Genomic DNA, 16516 nt, shown 5'->3' with positions numbered 1-16516 from the left:
AAGTTTAGGGCAGACATCTTTTTTAAACAGAGAGTGTGGGTTCCTGGAATGCTTTGCCAGGGATGGTGGTGGAGGCTGAAACATTAGGAGCATTTAGGAGACTCCTAGACAGGTACACGGGTGGAAGAAAAATAAAGGGTTACAGGGTAGGGAGGGTTTAATACTTTTTTAAGGAAATGATGGGTCAGCAAAACATCGAGAGACAAAAGGTCTGTACGGTGCCATGTTCCATGTTCTTCACTATCTTATCCAATGCCATTTTCAGGGAACTTTCAACTTATACCCCAAGTCCCTCTGTACATCAATGTATCTGTGCTCCCAGCCATTAATTGTGTATGTGTGGCAGATATTAGATTACCCAAAATGGATTAACTCACTTAGAACCATAGAACATTATAGCACTGAAATAGGCCTCTTCAGCCCTTCCAGTCTGAGCAGACCATTTTTTTTGCCTACACTGACCTGCACTCAGTCCATAGCCCTCCATACCGCTCCGATTCATGTACCTGTCCAAATCCTCTTAAATGTTAAAAATTGAGCCTCCATTCACTTCAGCAGCCAGCTTGTTCCACACCCCCACCATTCACTGTGTGGAGAAGTTTCACCTTATGGTCCCCCTAAACTTTTCCCTTTATACCCTTAACCCATGTCCTCTGGTTTGTATCTCACCTACCCTCAATGAAAAGCCTATGTACATTTACTCTGTCTATCCCCCTTATAATTTTAAATACCTCTATCAAATCTCCCCTCATTCTTCTATGCTCCAAGGAATAAAGTCCTAACATGTTTAACCTTTCCCTGTAACTCAGTTCCTGAAGACCGGGCAATATCTTAGTAAATCTTCCCTGCACGCTTTCTATCTTTCTTTCTTGGACTTAGGTAACCAAAACTGCTCATAAAACTCCAAGTTTGGCCTTACCAGCATCTTATACAACTTTACCATAACATCCCAACTCCTATGCTCAATACTTTGATTTTGAAGGCCAATATGCCAAAGTTCTCTTTACAACCCTATCCACCCATGACAGCACTTTCAGAGAATTATGTATCTGTATTCCCAGGTCCTCTGTTTTACTGCACTCCTCAGTGCCCCACCATTTACTCTTTATGTCCTTTCTTCTTTTGTCCTTCCGAAATGCAACTCCTCACACTTGTCTGCATTAAATTCCATCTGCCATTTTTCAGCCCATTTTTCATCCCTCTGCAAGCTTTCAAAACCTTCCTCACTGTCCACAACACCTCCAGTCTTAGTGTTATCTGCAAACTTGCTGATCCAATTGATGACAAACAACAATGGTCCCATCATTGATTCCTGAGGCACACCATCAGTCACCGGTTTCCAGTCTGAGAAGCAATCATATACCACTACTCTCTGGCTTCTACTTCGAGCCATTGTCAAATCCAGTACACTACTTCACCATGAATACCTAATGTCTGTACCTTCCTAACTAACAACCTCCCATGCAGGACCTTCTTAAAAGCCTTACTAAAGTGCATATAGGCAACATCCACAGCCTTTCCTTTGTCAATTTTACTGGTAACCTCCTCGAAAAACTCTATAAGATTGGTTAAACACAACCTACCACGTATAAAGACATGTTGACTATCCCTAATCAGTCCATGGCTATCCAAATAATTGTTCATCTGACCTCTTCGAACACTTTCCAATAATTTACCTACTACTGATGTCAGGCTCACCAGCCTATAATTCCCAGGGTTACTTTATTTGGAACCTTTTTAAACAATGGAAGAATGTGAGCTACTCTTCAATCCTCCGGAGCCACACCCATGGCTAAGGACATTTTCTGCCAGAACTCCTGCAATTTCTACACTAGCCTCCCTCAAGGTCCAAGGGAATATCGTGTCAACCCCTGGGGATTTATCCACCCTTATTTGCTTTAAGAAAGCAAGCATTTCCTCCTCTTTAATTTGTCTAGATTGCATGACCTCATTGCTTGTTTTTCTTACTTCCCACAACTCTGCCCTTTTCCTGAGTGAATACAGATGAAAAAAAAGCCATTTAAGATCTCCCAAAACCGATCACTCTGATCTTCAAGGGGACCAATTTTGTCCCTTACTATCCAAATATACCTGTAGACACCCTTTGGACTTTTCATCACATTGTCTGCCAAAGCAAGCTCATGTCTTTTAGCCTTCCTGCTTTCTATCTTGATGTATTTCTTGCATTTTCTATACTCAAGTACTTCATTTTCCATGTTTCCTACACCTGTTGAACTTATGTCCAATATCCCTCGAAAATCAAGGTTCCCTATGCCTGCTAACCTTGCCTTTAATCCTGACAGGAACATACAAACTCTGTACTCTCAAAATTTCACCTTTGAAGGTCCTTCATTTGGCTTGCACATCCTTGTGAAAATTTAAAATCTCTTCCTTATGTTTCCTGCAGCTATCTCTCTACAAATTTACTCCTCCAATTTTTTCTGACAATTGGGTGGTCTGTAATACTACCCCATGAGTGTGTTCATACCTTTCCCATTCCTCAGCTCCACCCATATATCCTCAGTCAACGAGCCCTCTGTTCTGTCCTGCCTGAGCATAGCTGTGATATTTTCCCTGATGAGCAATGCCACTCCTCCCCTTTCATCTCACCCATTCTATTGTGTCTAAAGCAATGGAAGCCTGGAACATTTAGCTGTCAGTCCAGCCCCTCCTGCAACCAAGTTTGACTTATGGCCACAGTCATAATTCCACATGCCAATCCACACTCTTAGCTCATCTGACTTTCCTACAATACTCCTTGCATTGAAATAGATGCATCTGAGAACATTTCCACCACATTGACTTCTAACAGTGCATCATCTTTTCCCTCCTCTATTCTTCTGTCTGTTCTGGCATTCTGGCTTCCCTCCCCCTGAAAATCTGATTTAAACCAACTGGAACAGCTCTAGCAAACCTTCCTGCAAGGATATTACTCCCTTTCCAGTTCAGATGCAAACCATCCTATTGGAACAGGTCCCACCTTCCCTGGAAGAGACCCCAATGATCCAGAAACCAGAAGCCCTCCCTCCTACACCGCATCTTTAGCTACCTGTTAAGCTGCATTATCCTCCTATTTTTAACCTCGCAAGCAGATGGCACAGGTAGAAAACCTGAGATTACTATCCTGGAGCATCCCACCTCCCCCCCCCATTCTTTTGTTCGGATGCATGCCGATATTTTTCCATACCTCTAGCCCAAAAAGTCAGTCAGTTACGTATTTTTACCTTTGCTATATAAAGGACACTGCTTGATCTGCTGAGATTCTCCAGCTTTGTGTTTTTATTTTGACCACAGTGTCTGCAGATTTTGTGTTTTTTTTCTCTGGAGGTCCTGTCTTTTAACCTAGCACCTAACTCCCTGAACTCTCCTTGCAGGACATCCTCACCCTTTCTACCCATGTTATTGATCCCCATGATATCTGGCTGCTCACCCTCCCTCCTGAGAATGCCATGAATTTGATCTGAGATTCCTCAGACGCTGGCACCAGGGAGCCAACATACCATCTGAGATATTCAATCTTTTATCTGTCCCCCTAACCATGGAATCCCCTATCACTACAGCTATGATCTTCTCTTCTCTTCCCTTCTTAGCCACAAGACCAGAGACCTGATCTTTATGCCTTGTCCCTGGTAGTTCATTTCACCCTACAGTATCTATAATGGTATACTTGTTATTGAGGGGGACGGCCACAGGGGTGCCCTGCACTGCCTGCCTGTTCCATTTCCCTCTCCTGACTGTCACCCATCTACCTTCCTCCTGCCTCCTGGGTGTGATAATGTCCCTGTAACTCCCATATATCACCCCCTCTACCTCCCGAATAATCCAGAGTTCATCAACTTGAGCTCCAATTCCTTAACTCAGCTTGTCAGGAGCTGCACCTGAATGCACTTCTCACAGTTGAAGTCGTCAGGGATATTGCTGGCTTCCCTGATGACCCTCATATTCCAAGAGGAGCATTCCTCTGCCTTGGCTGCCATTCCCACAGTCTATGACTAGACAAACAAAATATATATCTAAACAACCTGCCCTTACCTGTGCCTACCTGGTGAATCCTTTTTGTTCCTCAAATAGGGTAGCCCTTTCTGACTTCAACTCCAACTATTCCTTTCTTCTTACCTGTTCTCGCCGAAGCCTGTTGAGCCAAAGCCTTGCCGCTTTGACTCAGCCCACTCCGACGATGACCGCTCCCTCTGTCTTCAACTGTTGAACTCAATTGCCCAATCAACTACTATCTGCTGAGTCTCTTTTTTCAACCCCTTGAAAATAAATTTTACCTGCCACCACTCCTGATTCGTGTTTTTCTGTATCCTTAAGTAAATCTTTTTCACCACAACACCTCCAATCTCCATGTCATCAACACATTTACCTATCAGACCTTAGAACCTAGTCATTAATATGTATGAGACAAAAAACACCACCAACAACCCACATCAAGGGAGGAAAAAATAGCCCCCCCCCCCCCCCCCCACCATTACCCTCTGCCGCCTATCACCAAGCCAATGTTGGATCCAGTTTGCCAAAACATCTTGGATCACAAATGCCTAATTTTCTGGATCAGCTTACCATGAGGGAACTTGTCAAAAGTCTAGTTAACGTCTATATATACCATGTCTTTCACCTTGCTCTTTTGCTAACCTCCTAAAAAAAATTCCATCAGATTTGTGAGGGAGTATTTTCTATGTGTAGAACCATGTTGACTCCCTGATCTGTCCAAAACAGTCCATAAATTTCAATGGGTGGAGTTTCCCTAAAATGAAGATTGTTACAGGAAGTCGATCAACTCAGCCACAGGCATTCCTCAGGATGCTTATCCATGAATTCCACCCCATTCGACCAACATTCTGGAGGCTGTCATTGGCCTGAAACTTATAAGACCAGCACACATAAATAATGTGCTGCAATAATGTGAGAGGCTGGATATCCTGCAGCCAATGGCTCCATTCCAGACTTTCTGGCTCATGGAAAGCATGTCAGAGCTGTGATACTCAACTGAAAGAGTACAGCTTCAGCAATTCTCAAGGCCTTCGACACATTTAGGAGAAAGATGCCTTGATGAGTCAGTCCCCTCCCCTCTCCCCCTTCCCATAAGTATGTACATGGTCTATTACAGCATCTTCCAAACTTACACTTTCTACCATCTAGATGGATAAGAGCTGCCAATGCAAAGGTTCCCACTATTTGCAAGCTCCCTCCCGAGTCACCACATATAAGCGGCCTGGAAGCATGTTGACATACCTATGCATAGGTCCAAATCCTTGAGCTCCCTCCATAGCAGTTCTGTAAGAGAGCCTTCACTTCATGAAATAAAATGGTTCACCACCACCTTCTCCAGAGCAATTAGCAGTTATCAACAAATATGTTGTTGCCGGTGAAGGAAGAAAGTGTCTGCTTCTACTTGAATTGTCATCTTTTATAAAGTATCATCTTTCTTGCAACCCTCACCCTACCCCCAGCCCCTACTCCACTGATTGATTTTTTTAAATCCACAGATGGGTTCTTACTTTGGATACTCTGTGGCTGTCTCTGATATAAACAGTGATGGGTAAGTCTTACAAGATTATGTACACTGTGGAGCAAGTAAGAGTGTAGCATTCCAGAGCCTGTTTAGGGCTCTATTCAGCCTATCACACCTGTTCCAACACCCTGCAGTCTTCCCCTAGCTCTGTCTTTCCGGCTCCTTTTGCTCAAACATAATCAATTCTCACCTCTCCCCTTATCCTGTTTAATTGACACCTTTTGTTGATCTGGATTCCTCCCCCAGCCATCACTGTCTGCATTCTGAGGTTTCCTGTTTCTTGATCATTCTGCTTATTCCTTGAAGAAGGGCTCAGTTGCGAAATGTTGGCAATATATCTTTGTCTCCTAAGGACGCTGAAAGACCAGCTGAGTTCCTCTAGCATTTCATTACAATCAGATTTTTGTATTTCACAGCACCTGAGGCTCTTCAGGATCCCTTCTTGCCATTGGCACCATTGTAAATTGCAGATACCTGGTTCCAACAAGTCTGTAACCAGTAACGACAGGCGTGGGTGTGAGTCCTTCAAGCTTGCTAGTCCGCTACTCTAGTCTCCTTCCCTGAAGATCCTCTTCTAGGCTTCTCCTCAGTGGGATGGTGTTCTTTTGCTCTGGTGCCCTGTGCCAATGCACTGATCTTGCGCCCATGCTCCCCTTGTGGTGTGCTGCCAAACATGGGTGCCACCACCTTGGGCATTCCACCAACATTCTGAAAACAACATCCCCAGCCCCTTCTACATGCCATTTAAAACTTGTATCGGCCCTTTGCCATAAAAAAGGAGACAGTAGGACCCAGTGGAGTATCCTCTGTTTCCTGCCTGCCAGGACTGCACCAGTGATAGTGCTGTTGTTACAACAGCTCCAGCAACATTGACATTTTATTTCCTTAGTAACTTCTCTTCATATTTTCTATTTCAATTAAAAAAAGAACCCATCTTTTCTATTCAGATTGACTGGCCAAATCTTATTCCTGGGTCTATCTAGTTATCTCTTTTATATATTCTCATGGTGTCCCCAAATGTAAACTACTCGTAATCTAAAGGAAAAGAACTTCTAATTTTGTTTTGCCCATCCGTGTTATCAGTTCAATTTCTGAATGTTCTAAGGAAACTGAGACAAAAATAGAGTTCTGTTATATTTGGAATTCTTGCTTGGCGTGATATTGGATGTGGGCAGGCTATTTGAAGGGCCTGTTTCTATTCTGTATGACTCAACAGATCTCGGTCTTTAACAAGGTAACATATTGCTTCAGTCCTCAAGTGGAGCTGTGGTCACCCACTCACACCAAGACCATTGAAAATACATCTTTACCCCAAATGCCTAATAATATCCTAAAGCTGTGGCCAAAAACATTGTTCACACAACTCCAATAAAAGGATCAGTGATGTTAAAAATTGGCTTACTCCTAAGTGGGGTAATTCATAACACATTCCTTGGTCAATAGGAGCTTGCTTGTAAATTTGACTTTTTATTTGTTGCAAGTTACATTTATTCCCCCAATGTAAAAGTCAACTAAACTCAACATTAGTACAAAGTACAAAATGAATTAGATTTATCAGGAGGCAAGAAAAGAACCAAAACCTTCAGCAGATTTTATGCAGACCACTTCACTTTTCATTGGTTGGACCTGGTGTTTGCCGTTCCTATTCATATTTCCCCCTGGTCCTAGCAAGGTTACCCAAGTCTGCACCTCTGACCACACAATACTCCACCATCTCTCATGTAATTGTGGGTTTTCTCCAGGTGCTCCGGTTTCCTCCAACCCTCCAAAACATATGAGGTTGGAAGGTTAATTAGGTGTAATTGGATGGCACAGGTGTCATGGGCTGATCAGGTCTTCTACCATGCTGCATTATTAAAGTTAAAACGAATCAATTTCCTTTCTGAAGCCAGTCCCATGCCAGCAGTCGTTTTTTGATTTTCATTCTTCCCCAAAAAGCTTTCGTTTCCACAAGATTTATAGAGGAGCAAACAACATACTTTCTTTGGATTCTCCTTCCTTTACAAATATGTATCCAATGCTCTGTTAACTGGTTAACTTACACTCTGGTTGTTTCTTCTGCAGTGAACCTTTGTGTTGAAAATAATTAAATGAAACTCTCTTGAGAGATCCCTTTATCTTTCCACTAATGCCCGGACTCTACTTCCCTCAATATTAATTCAACAACCAGTGGAAACACAAAAAAAAGAACATATAAAATTCTATTTCTTTGAAAGTAGACTTTTTTTAAATACAGAGGGGACGAGTGATGGATGTATGGAATGGGCTATCAGCGGAGGTGGTTAAGACAGGTACTATTTGAAATATTTAAAAAGAAATTGGGAAGATATATGGATAGGATAGGTTTAGAGAAATGAGCCAAATGGCATGGGCAAGTTGGGTCGAAGGGCCTTTTTTCCACACTGAATGATTCTTTGACTTGATCATTTTGGACTCTCTGATGACCCTGACTTGTTAATGGTACAAAGTTGCCCTGATAAATGATTGCTGTCAAAGCCAATTTTGCAAGGTACAAGGCTGTTAGTTATCAAGTTTTCCTTCCTCTCTGGCGCCTGAACAAAACATTCTAAATCATCCTATTTCCCTGTGTGTGAACTTAGAGTGGATGTCGCACATCAAGCTGGATAATAAACAGGAGTGTGGGAAGGCTCAATAGTTTCAATAAAGGAGAATACATCAAGAAGTCTATAAAGATTGCATTTCCCAGAACTCCCCTTTTAACCAACACTGTTTTGTAAGATGCAGAAATAGGTTTATTTGATAAGCATGAGATTAGATTATTCTGCAGACCAATGAAAGAAGCTTTACAGATAGACCCAGGAATTCCCCTGAGGTGGACCTAAGAACCATTTCACTTTTATATATGGAAGAAATTGTTTTTAAACCCTAAGTAATACAAATTGTGCTTTTCCTCATTACTTGGAGAAAGGATACAGCTGTTGATGCAGATGTTTCCCATAAAGACTAAAGATAAAAATAGACCTAAAATTTTGTGAGTAGTTTTAAGGTTCTATGTATATTGTGAGAAATATTCTGTAGAAAAATGTGTGTGGAATTCTTTGTTTTGTGCAGTTTGAACATTGTGGCATCTTTCTGCAAATATATCATCTGTTTTGCTTAAAATGTATTTAACAGATTGCAATTAGTGGTGAGTTTTTCATTTCATTATTTTCATTTAAATGTTCAATCACTTTGCCATTGCCCCCACCTCTAATAAGACTTTGGCCACACACTCCCTTCTTTAGTGATTTAGTCAGCAAAAATCCCCAACCTTGGAATATTACTCAGCATTACCATATATATATATCTCTTGCTCTCCTTTCCTACACTTCTCACCACCCACTCCCTATGATGGAAACAGATTAACCCAACAGTAACAAATCACTCTTCATCCTTTGAAGTTTAAATTTGGGTGAATCTCACTCAACATCCATCAAAAGACAATTCCATTCATGCAAATTAGTGCCCAAAACTATAACTGCTATTCCAATCAGTCTGTTCAAGCTAACTAGAGGCTGGGGTTGAGTGCAATGCACAAATGTGCTGGAGAAACTCAGCAGGTCTCACAGCATCCACAGAAAATAAAGGATAGCCAACATTTCGACCCTGACCCTATGTCAGGAATAAGAAAAAAATAGATAGAAGTCTGAATTAAAAAGTGGAGGGAAGAGGAGGAAGGAGAGGACCACAGGCTAAGAGGTCATAGGTCTGTGATTCTCAACATTTTCTTTTTCTAGTAATCCCTTACAACCCACAGAGCACCAATGGCATCCGATTGAAGGTTGAAGAGAAAAGAAATACTGAGAAATGGTGGGGAGAGAGGGCAGAGGGTTGCTCTCGGATGAAGCAGCACCACATAACTTGTATTCCAGCCACCTTGAGGTAAAAAAAACAACAGTACAGGACCTCTAATTTCTTTTTGTACTTAATGTACAATTTTCACTCCATTTTACAGAACACAAAGAGTGAAACATACACCAGTGATTAAGGCAGAAACTGAAGTATCAGTAAAAAAAATCATTAAAATATCAAAATTAGTTGGGAATTATTTATATTACAAGATATTTCTTTGAAAGGATTATAGTCAACTTAAGCCAGAGAGTTTTCTTAACAGCCTAAACCAATAATTGACTTGCAGGATACCTGATACTTTTATTCAACTAATTCAGATGTGAACCTTAATGGCAAGGCCAATATTTATAACCCATCCCTACTTATTGCTCTTGTCTTTCCAGTAATGATCCAACTAAGTAAAGTTAGAGACGCATTTTAATTAATCAACCAGATTTCTTTTGTAGCAGGCATTAGTGAATATAGAAATTCCTTACGCAGCCCAGTAGTTTCATTTTGCCACTTTCAATAAAGATTTTTTTGAACAGTTCCAGATTATTAAATTACTATAACTGACATCATATTTTGTTTCTGTCATGAAAGGATTTGAAATCATATTCTGCTTTATTAGTGGAGCGATCCATTGGAATAATGTATATACTCATGTGGAAGTCGAGTTTTGGGAACCCATTTTTCGAATCAAATTTGGGGAGGGTCAACTTTTACACCTGATACTACTTTTGAGGGGCTAAAATTCACAAGAATCCAAAAGTACTGTGTCAGTAGCAGAAGTCCAAATGATCTCTAAATGAATAAAGAACTAAAACACAATGAATTAAAGTAAATTAAAGTAATAATACCGAGTTTGTACACCGAAACTACCATAATACTCTGCTGCAACCATACAGTACCTGCTTTAACCATAATTTCATATTCAGGAGCATGCTATCATTTTCTTTAGTGCATTTTTGTTTTTAATGCATTCAATTCATCATAAGCCATAAATTATCAAAATAAATAATGACAATAGAAATAAAAATAATTACTGCTAGAAAAGTTTTTATTCACGGCATACATGCAAAAAAGTAAAGAAAGCATTTAGCGTAATAAGGTTTCCAAACACAAAAGTTTATTCATCATCTTCAGCGTCAAAGAAAGCATCGTAATCAGCATATCGTACGTATCCTCTTCAACTTCATCATAGTTTGAGGTAGTGCATTCGCTTCTTCTTCAGCATTCCAGACATCTCACGCATAATCGGCTTCTGTACCATCCAATCCATTCAAAATTCCACATTTCTTGAATGATTTGACAATCATGTCAGTTTTCTTTTTCTTCCGTGAATCAGTGATCCATTCACAGATCTGACAAAGTGATGGAGTGAGCCAACTGCCTCCATTTGGACATGTTTTTTTTTTCTCTCATTCATGTATTCAGTTACTTCAGCTCATTCTCATCACGTTCTTAAATGGCTTATTGATACTAACATCCATTGGTTGCAAAACACTAGCAATTCCGCCAGGAATTACAGCCATGTGTGTGTTTGGTAATGGGAGGTCATCAACAACATACTTCTCTAGATGTGCCCTAAACTGATCCCAGACAAGCAAAGTCTTTTTCTCGCATAGTCCACCAGGTCACAAATTCCAACCTTCTTTTATCCATTTTCTCCACCTGCCATCTATCCAGACTTGTGAATGTATATGGACAATAATTCCTTTTGGTAAGTTCTCCTTTAGCCAGGTTTTTCACTTTTAAAAACAAAACTGTCGGCTTTAATTTAAAACCATCAAGAAAGAACTAAAGTAAGCCTACTTTTCTCATAACCATATAACCATATAACCATTTACGGAGCGGAAACAGGCCATGTTGGCCTTTCGAGTCCGCACCGGTTCACTGATTTTGTGCGCCCTCTTCAGGATTTGGTCCCGGTAGATCTTCATTCAATGCTGGTGGAATCAGATAATAGCAAAACTATGATATGTAAGAGATGTTTACAAGATAAATGGTTCATTTGCTCTACACCCACATGGTTCACCATCTGAAATAGCTATACTTGCATGGACAAAGCCAAGTGCCTGTTTAAAGCCCTGGATGGAGCACTGGCTTTCACCAATAAACTACTATTTTTTTTCTCCATTTTGGTTCACTGTTCAATTCTCTGACATATCAAGAATAATAGGTGTTTCATCCATGTTCCTATGCATGACAACGTGTTGCATTCCTTCTTCTGATGTTTGATTACAAACTGGTGAAAAAGTAATATCTTCTCATCCAGATCAGCGGGCAGTTTTTGTGACATCTTAGTTCTCTGCATAAATGCTAAATCATACCGCCTCATGAATCTCGTGCACCCTCCAGCACTTGGCCATAAAATCCAACATTCTTTCCTTCTTTTCATGCATGGATTTGAATGGCACCACGAGTAACACATTTTACATCTTGACGATTTTCAATCACTCACTCAGCAAATTTTTTTCTGGGTTTACCTCTGCTTTCACACTTTCTTTTCAGTATTGTCTCAAGTTTGATATCAGTCTCTCACATGTTTCTCCGATACACAAATCGCTCTTGCGGCTACATGGTCACCTGTATTTGTCTTCTTAGCAATTTTAATGACTTTAGTTTAATTGCTGCTGTATATTTGTTTTTTTTTCTGGAGGGCCTTTTTAAACAAAATGGAGGCAAAGTTTTGAAACCACAAGTGCTGTATGCGAACTAAACTGCAAAGAGAAGTTGTAACCCTACCTTGCACTGACACATGTTTTCATTTTCACCCCAAATATTTACATACTATATCTGGAAAATATGCAATTTTTGGGCCAAAAAAAAGGGGGTTGACTTTTACACAGTATCGACTATTACACGCATATATATGGGACTAAATTGTGTATTATGTTACAACTGTTCATGATGTCAGTAAGACTTGGACTATTATGTGCAGTTCTGGCCACCCAACTACAGTAAAACCTTGTTAGAACGCGGTAGTTGTGGTTCAAGATTTCATACTGCATTACAGCCGAATCACGGAATAAATGGATATATGTCAGAGAGCCCACAGATAATCAAACCCAAATATTACCAGTTTTCGAAGGATCCGCAATCCAGAACTAACAATTTCAATGAAAGAAAGCAAGCACATTCTTTTAATATTGGGATTCTGAATTTTAATCAACTTATTTGCAAAGTTTGGGGTCCATAGACACCCGCATTATAAGCGATTCGTGGATTAATGAATCGCATTCTAACAAGGTTTCACTGTATAGGAAAGCTATCATTCAGTTGAAAAGGGTGCAAAAAAGATTCATGACTGGGCAAGCTTGAGTGATAAAGAGGCACAAGATAGGCTCAGTCTTTTCTCCCTGGAGTGTACGAAGCTAAAGGAGGACTAAACCAAAGTTTGTAGAGTCATAAGGGGATAGATAAGGGAAACAGTCATTTCCTTTCTTCCAGGATAGAGGAATTTAAAACGAGAAGACATAGATTTTACATGAAAGTGAAAGATATAAAAGAGACCTGAGGGATGACTTTTTCATGTGGCAGTATGTGGAACAAACTGACAGGGGTGGATAAAGGTGGGAACGATTGTAACATTTGAAAGACATTTAGGCAAGTACATGCATCGGAAAGATTTGGGGGAGTCAAGGCCTAACACAGGCAAATGGGACTAGCTTGGGCAAGATGGGCAGAAGGACCTGTAGAACTCACTGTATGACTCTATGTGGGAATAGTTCATGAAGACATGGCCAGAGAAATGCTTTAATACTTGGATGCACCATGCAAGTGTGGTTTATCAGCAGAGAAGTCAAAGTTTTTTTTATCAGAGAATTGAAAATGGATAAACATACAACACAAGGCCCAAGTTATTGAACTTAACACAAGTAAAATGGTTAAAGGCCTTTCACTAAAGCCCACATTTTGACTTCAACAGCAGGACCTTGACCTCACAGCCCCTCAAAAAAGTGATCATAAAATGAAAACAATATAATCCCTGGGGAAAAGGGGGACTTGATAGAGGTATATCAGATTACGAGAGGCATAGAGAGGGTAAATGGTCAGAATTCTTTCCCTCTGGACAGTATGTCAAAAACAAGAGGACATAGGTTTGTGAGAGGAAGGAGTTTTAAAAGGGTTTTGAGGAGAAAATTCTTTGCAGAGAGTGGTTGATATCTGAAACTCACCACCAGCGGAGGTGGTAGAATCATACACAATCAGTATGTTTAAATGGCACTTAAATTCTTAAATAGGCAAGGCATGGAAGGACCTAGTGCAAGAAATGGAATTAATGTCAATGGACAAATGAGTTGACATGTTGCATGCTTGTAAGTTAAAAAGGCTAATTCAGACTCGATTCAAGGATTCTGACATGGTTTCAAAATGCAGGCTCAATTTTCAAGCAGTCTTTGATGTGATCACTCTCAACTCCCACAGGAAAGAGCAGCGGAGGTGACACCCCAGTCTATTCACACACTTCCTATAAATGATGATGTCACAATATGCTTGGGAACAGGATGGATTCCCACCAACTGGCTGGGAAGTTGGCACGTTATTGAATTAAAATTTTTAATTTGAATAAAACAAACTGTAGCGGACAATCAGACCGCACAGTTTATATTTCCATAGTGTGGCATGCATGGGGTACCTTGATGTTTTTATAATAGTTCCCTCAGCGAAATGTCAAAGTCGTTCAACAATTTCCTTGAACAAATTAAAGAAAGTGGTGAGCAAAATTTGGGAATTCAAGAATCAGTTTGGGAGAAGCTAAGGAATAAAAATGGTATTTATGATGTAGGGAATAGTGTAAGTCTGGAAATTAGAAGTGCATTCAGTAGGGATCTGCAGTAATTGTAGGGGACTTGAATTTGTGTATACATTGGCTAAATCAAATTGTTGAGTTTATACCAGGTTTCTGGGGCAGCAAAAGGAGGAGGGCAGGGGTTTGTACAGGTTCCTGGGCCCATCAAAGAAGGAGGACAGGGTGTGTATAGGTTCCTGGGAGAGCAGTGGGAGGAAGGCAGGGGTTTATTCAGGTACCTAGTACAGCAGAGGGAGGAGGGCAAGGGTTTGTACAGGATCCTGGGACCACAGCATTGTCAGAAATACATATCCAAATAAAATATGTCTTCTGTTACTGCTGACACCATAAACTCTCTAGCTCCTGGTAATCCACACTGAGTGCTCAGTGACATACTCATGGACTGAATTTGTTGCCGTACAGAAGAATGAGGAGGACCTCATAGAAGCATTTCAAATGCTGAAAGGCCTGGACCGAGTAAATGTGGCAAGGATGTTTCCTATTGAAGGGAGTCTAGGACAAGAGGGCATAACTTCAGGATAAAAAGGTGTAAATTTTAAACAGAGGTGTGGAAAAATGTCTTTAACATACATATAACATACATAACAATTACAGCACGGAAACAGGCCATTAGGCCCTTCTAGTCCGCACCGAACCAAACACCCCTTTCTAATCCCACCTCCCTGCACAATGCCCATAACCCTCCATCTTCCTCTCATCCATATACCTGTCCAACCTTTTCTTAAATAATACAATTGACTCCTCCGCCACTATTTCTCCTGGAAGATCATTCCACACAGCTACCACTCTCTGAGTAAAGAAGTTCCCCATCATGTTACCTCTAAACCTCTGCCCCTTAATTCTTAACTCATGTCCTCTTGTTTTAATCTTTCCTCCTCTTAACGGAAATAGTCTATCCACATCCACTCTGTCTATCCCTTTCATAATCTTAAATACTTCTATCAAATCCCCTCTCAACCTTCTACGCTCCAAAGAATAAAGACCCAATCTGTCCAATCTCTCCCCATACTCCAGATGCTTAAACCCAGGCAACATTCTGGTAAACCTTCTCTGCACTCTCTCCACTCTGTTTATATCCTTCCTATAATTAGGCGACCAGAACTGCACACAGAACTCCAAATTAGGCCGCACCAACGCCTTATACAATCTCAACATCACCTCCCAACTCCTATATTCCATGCAATGATTGATAAAGGCCAGCATACTAAAAGCCTTCTTCACCACCCTATTCACGTGAGTTTCTACCTTCAGGGAACGATGTACCGTCACTCCTAAATCTTTCTGCTCTTCTGTATTCCTCAATGCTCTCCCATTTACCACATATGTCCTATTCTGATTCTTCTTACCAAAATGAAGCACCTCACCATAGGCTGCTGTAGAAGCGAGGTTGTTGAGTGTATTTTAAGCAGAGACTGACAGGTATTTGATTAGCCAGGGCATCAAGGGTTATTGGGAGAAAGCCAAGGATTGGAGATGAGTGGGAGGATGGATCACCTCATTATTAGAATGGCGGAGCAGACTCGATGGGCCAATGGGCCTACTTCTGTACCTATCTTATGATCTTGTTTATGGCTAAATATTTCTATTCCACTCAGGTCTATCTTGATATTGAAATGTATTCTTTCTATAGCCATAAAATAATTGCAGATCTTTTACATATCAAATACTTTTTAGCTGAATTCTAACCCAGACCTTTCCATCCTTTGAATTGTTTGCTGTCCAGACTGGATGATGTGCTTGTGGGTGCTCCTCTTTTCATGGACCAGGAGACTGACGGGAAGCTGAAGGAAGTTGGACAGGTATATCTGTACCTGCAGGAGGAAGAGCTCCTCTTTAAGGACCCTCAGAGACTATTGGGAACAGAAGTATTTGGAAGATTTGGCAGTGCCATAGCACCTTTGAGGGATTTGAATCTTGATGGATATAACGGTCAGTTTCTATACTGCCACAATTCACATGGAACTAACTAACCCTTGTCATGTTAAAAGTGGCACTGGTCGTTTGAACAGAAATGTAGTCCCGGACCTTTGTATGAAACATGCATTAGCACCTTGCCTTTCCTGCTGTGCAAAAACTTACAGCTCTTTGTTTTTTTCTGAACATCTGGTGTAGATTATATTATGTGAGTAAAATCATCTATATGTCTTCATTAACGATGTTGAGTAGGGAATATACTCTCTGTTAAGGTAGATGTAGAAATATATAATTTTAAGGTCAAGAAATCATCCAAATGCCACATTGCAAGCAAAGATTAATTATTACTAGAGTGAATAAATATGAAAGTGCAGGAAAATTGGATGGACCTAATGTGGGCAAATAAGTTTAATGTAAATGGCTAAAAAGGTTAGCATGGG

General features: G+C 40.6%; 1 protein-coding gene across 2 annotated transcripts in view; it reads left to right on the top strand.

The window, feature by feature from the left end:
* itga8 (integrin, alpha 8) overlaps positions 1-16516 on the top strand; it is a 284139-nt gene that overhangs the window by 71875 nt on the left and 195748 nt on the right. For both annotated transcript variants that reach the window (XM_069914329.1, XM_069914330.1), the window contains exons 11-12: positions 5490-5542; positions 15886-16091. In XM_069914329.1, coding sequence (XP_069770430.1) covers positions 5490-5542; positions 15886-16091 — 259 coding nt within the window. The remainder of the gene's footprint in view (positions 1-5489; positions 5543-15885; positions 16092-16516) is intronic.

Source organism: Narcine bancroftii, chromosome 1 (genome assembly GCF_036971445.1).
Source record: "Narcine bancroftii isolate sNarBan1 chromosome 1, sNarBan1.hap1, whole genome shotgun sequence".
Lineage (NCBI taxonomy): Eukaryota > Metazoa > Chordata > Chondrichthyes > Torpediniformes > Narcinidae > Narcine > Narcine bancroftii.
The sequence above is the reverse complement of the archived record's forward strand: the minus strand, read 5'-3'. Positions and strand labels throughout refer to the sequence as shown.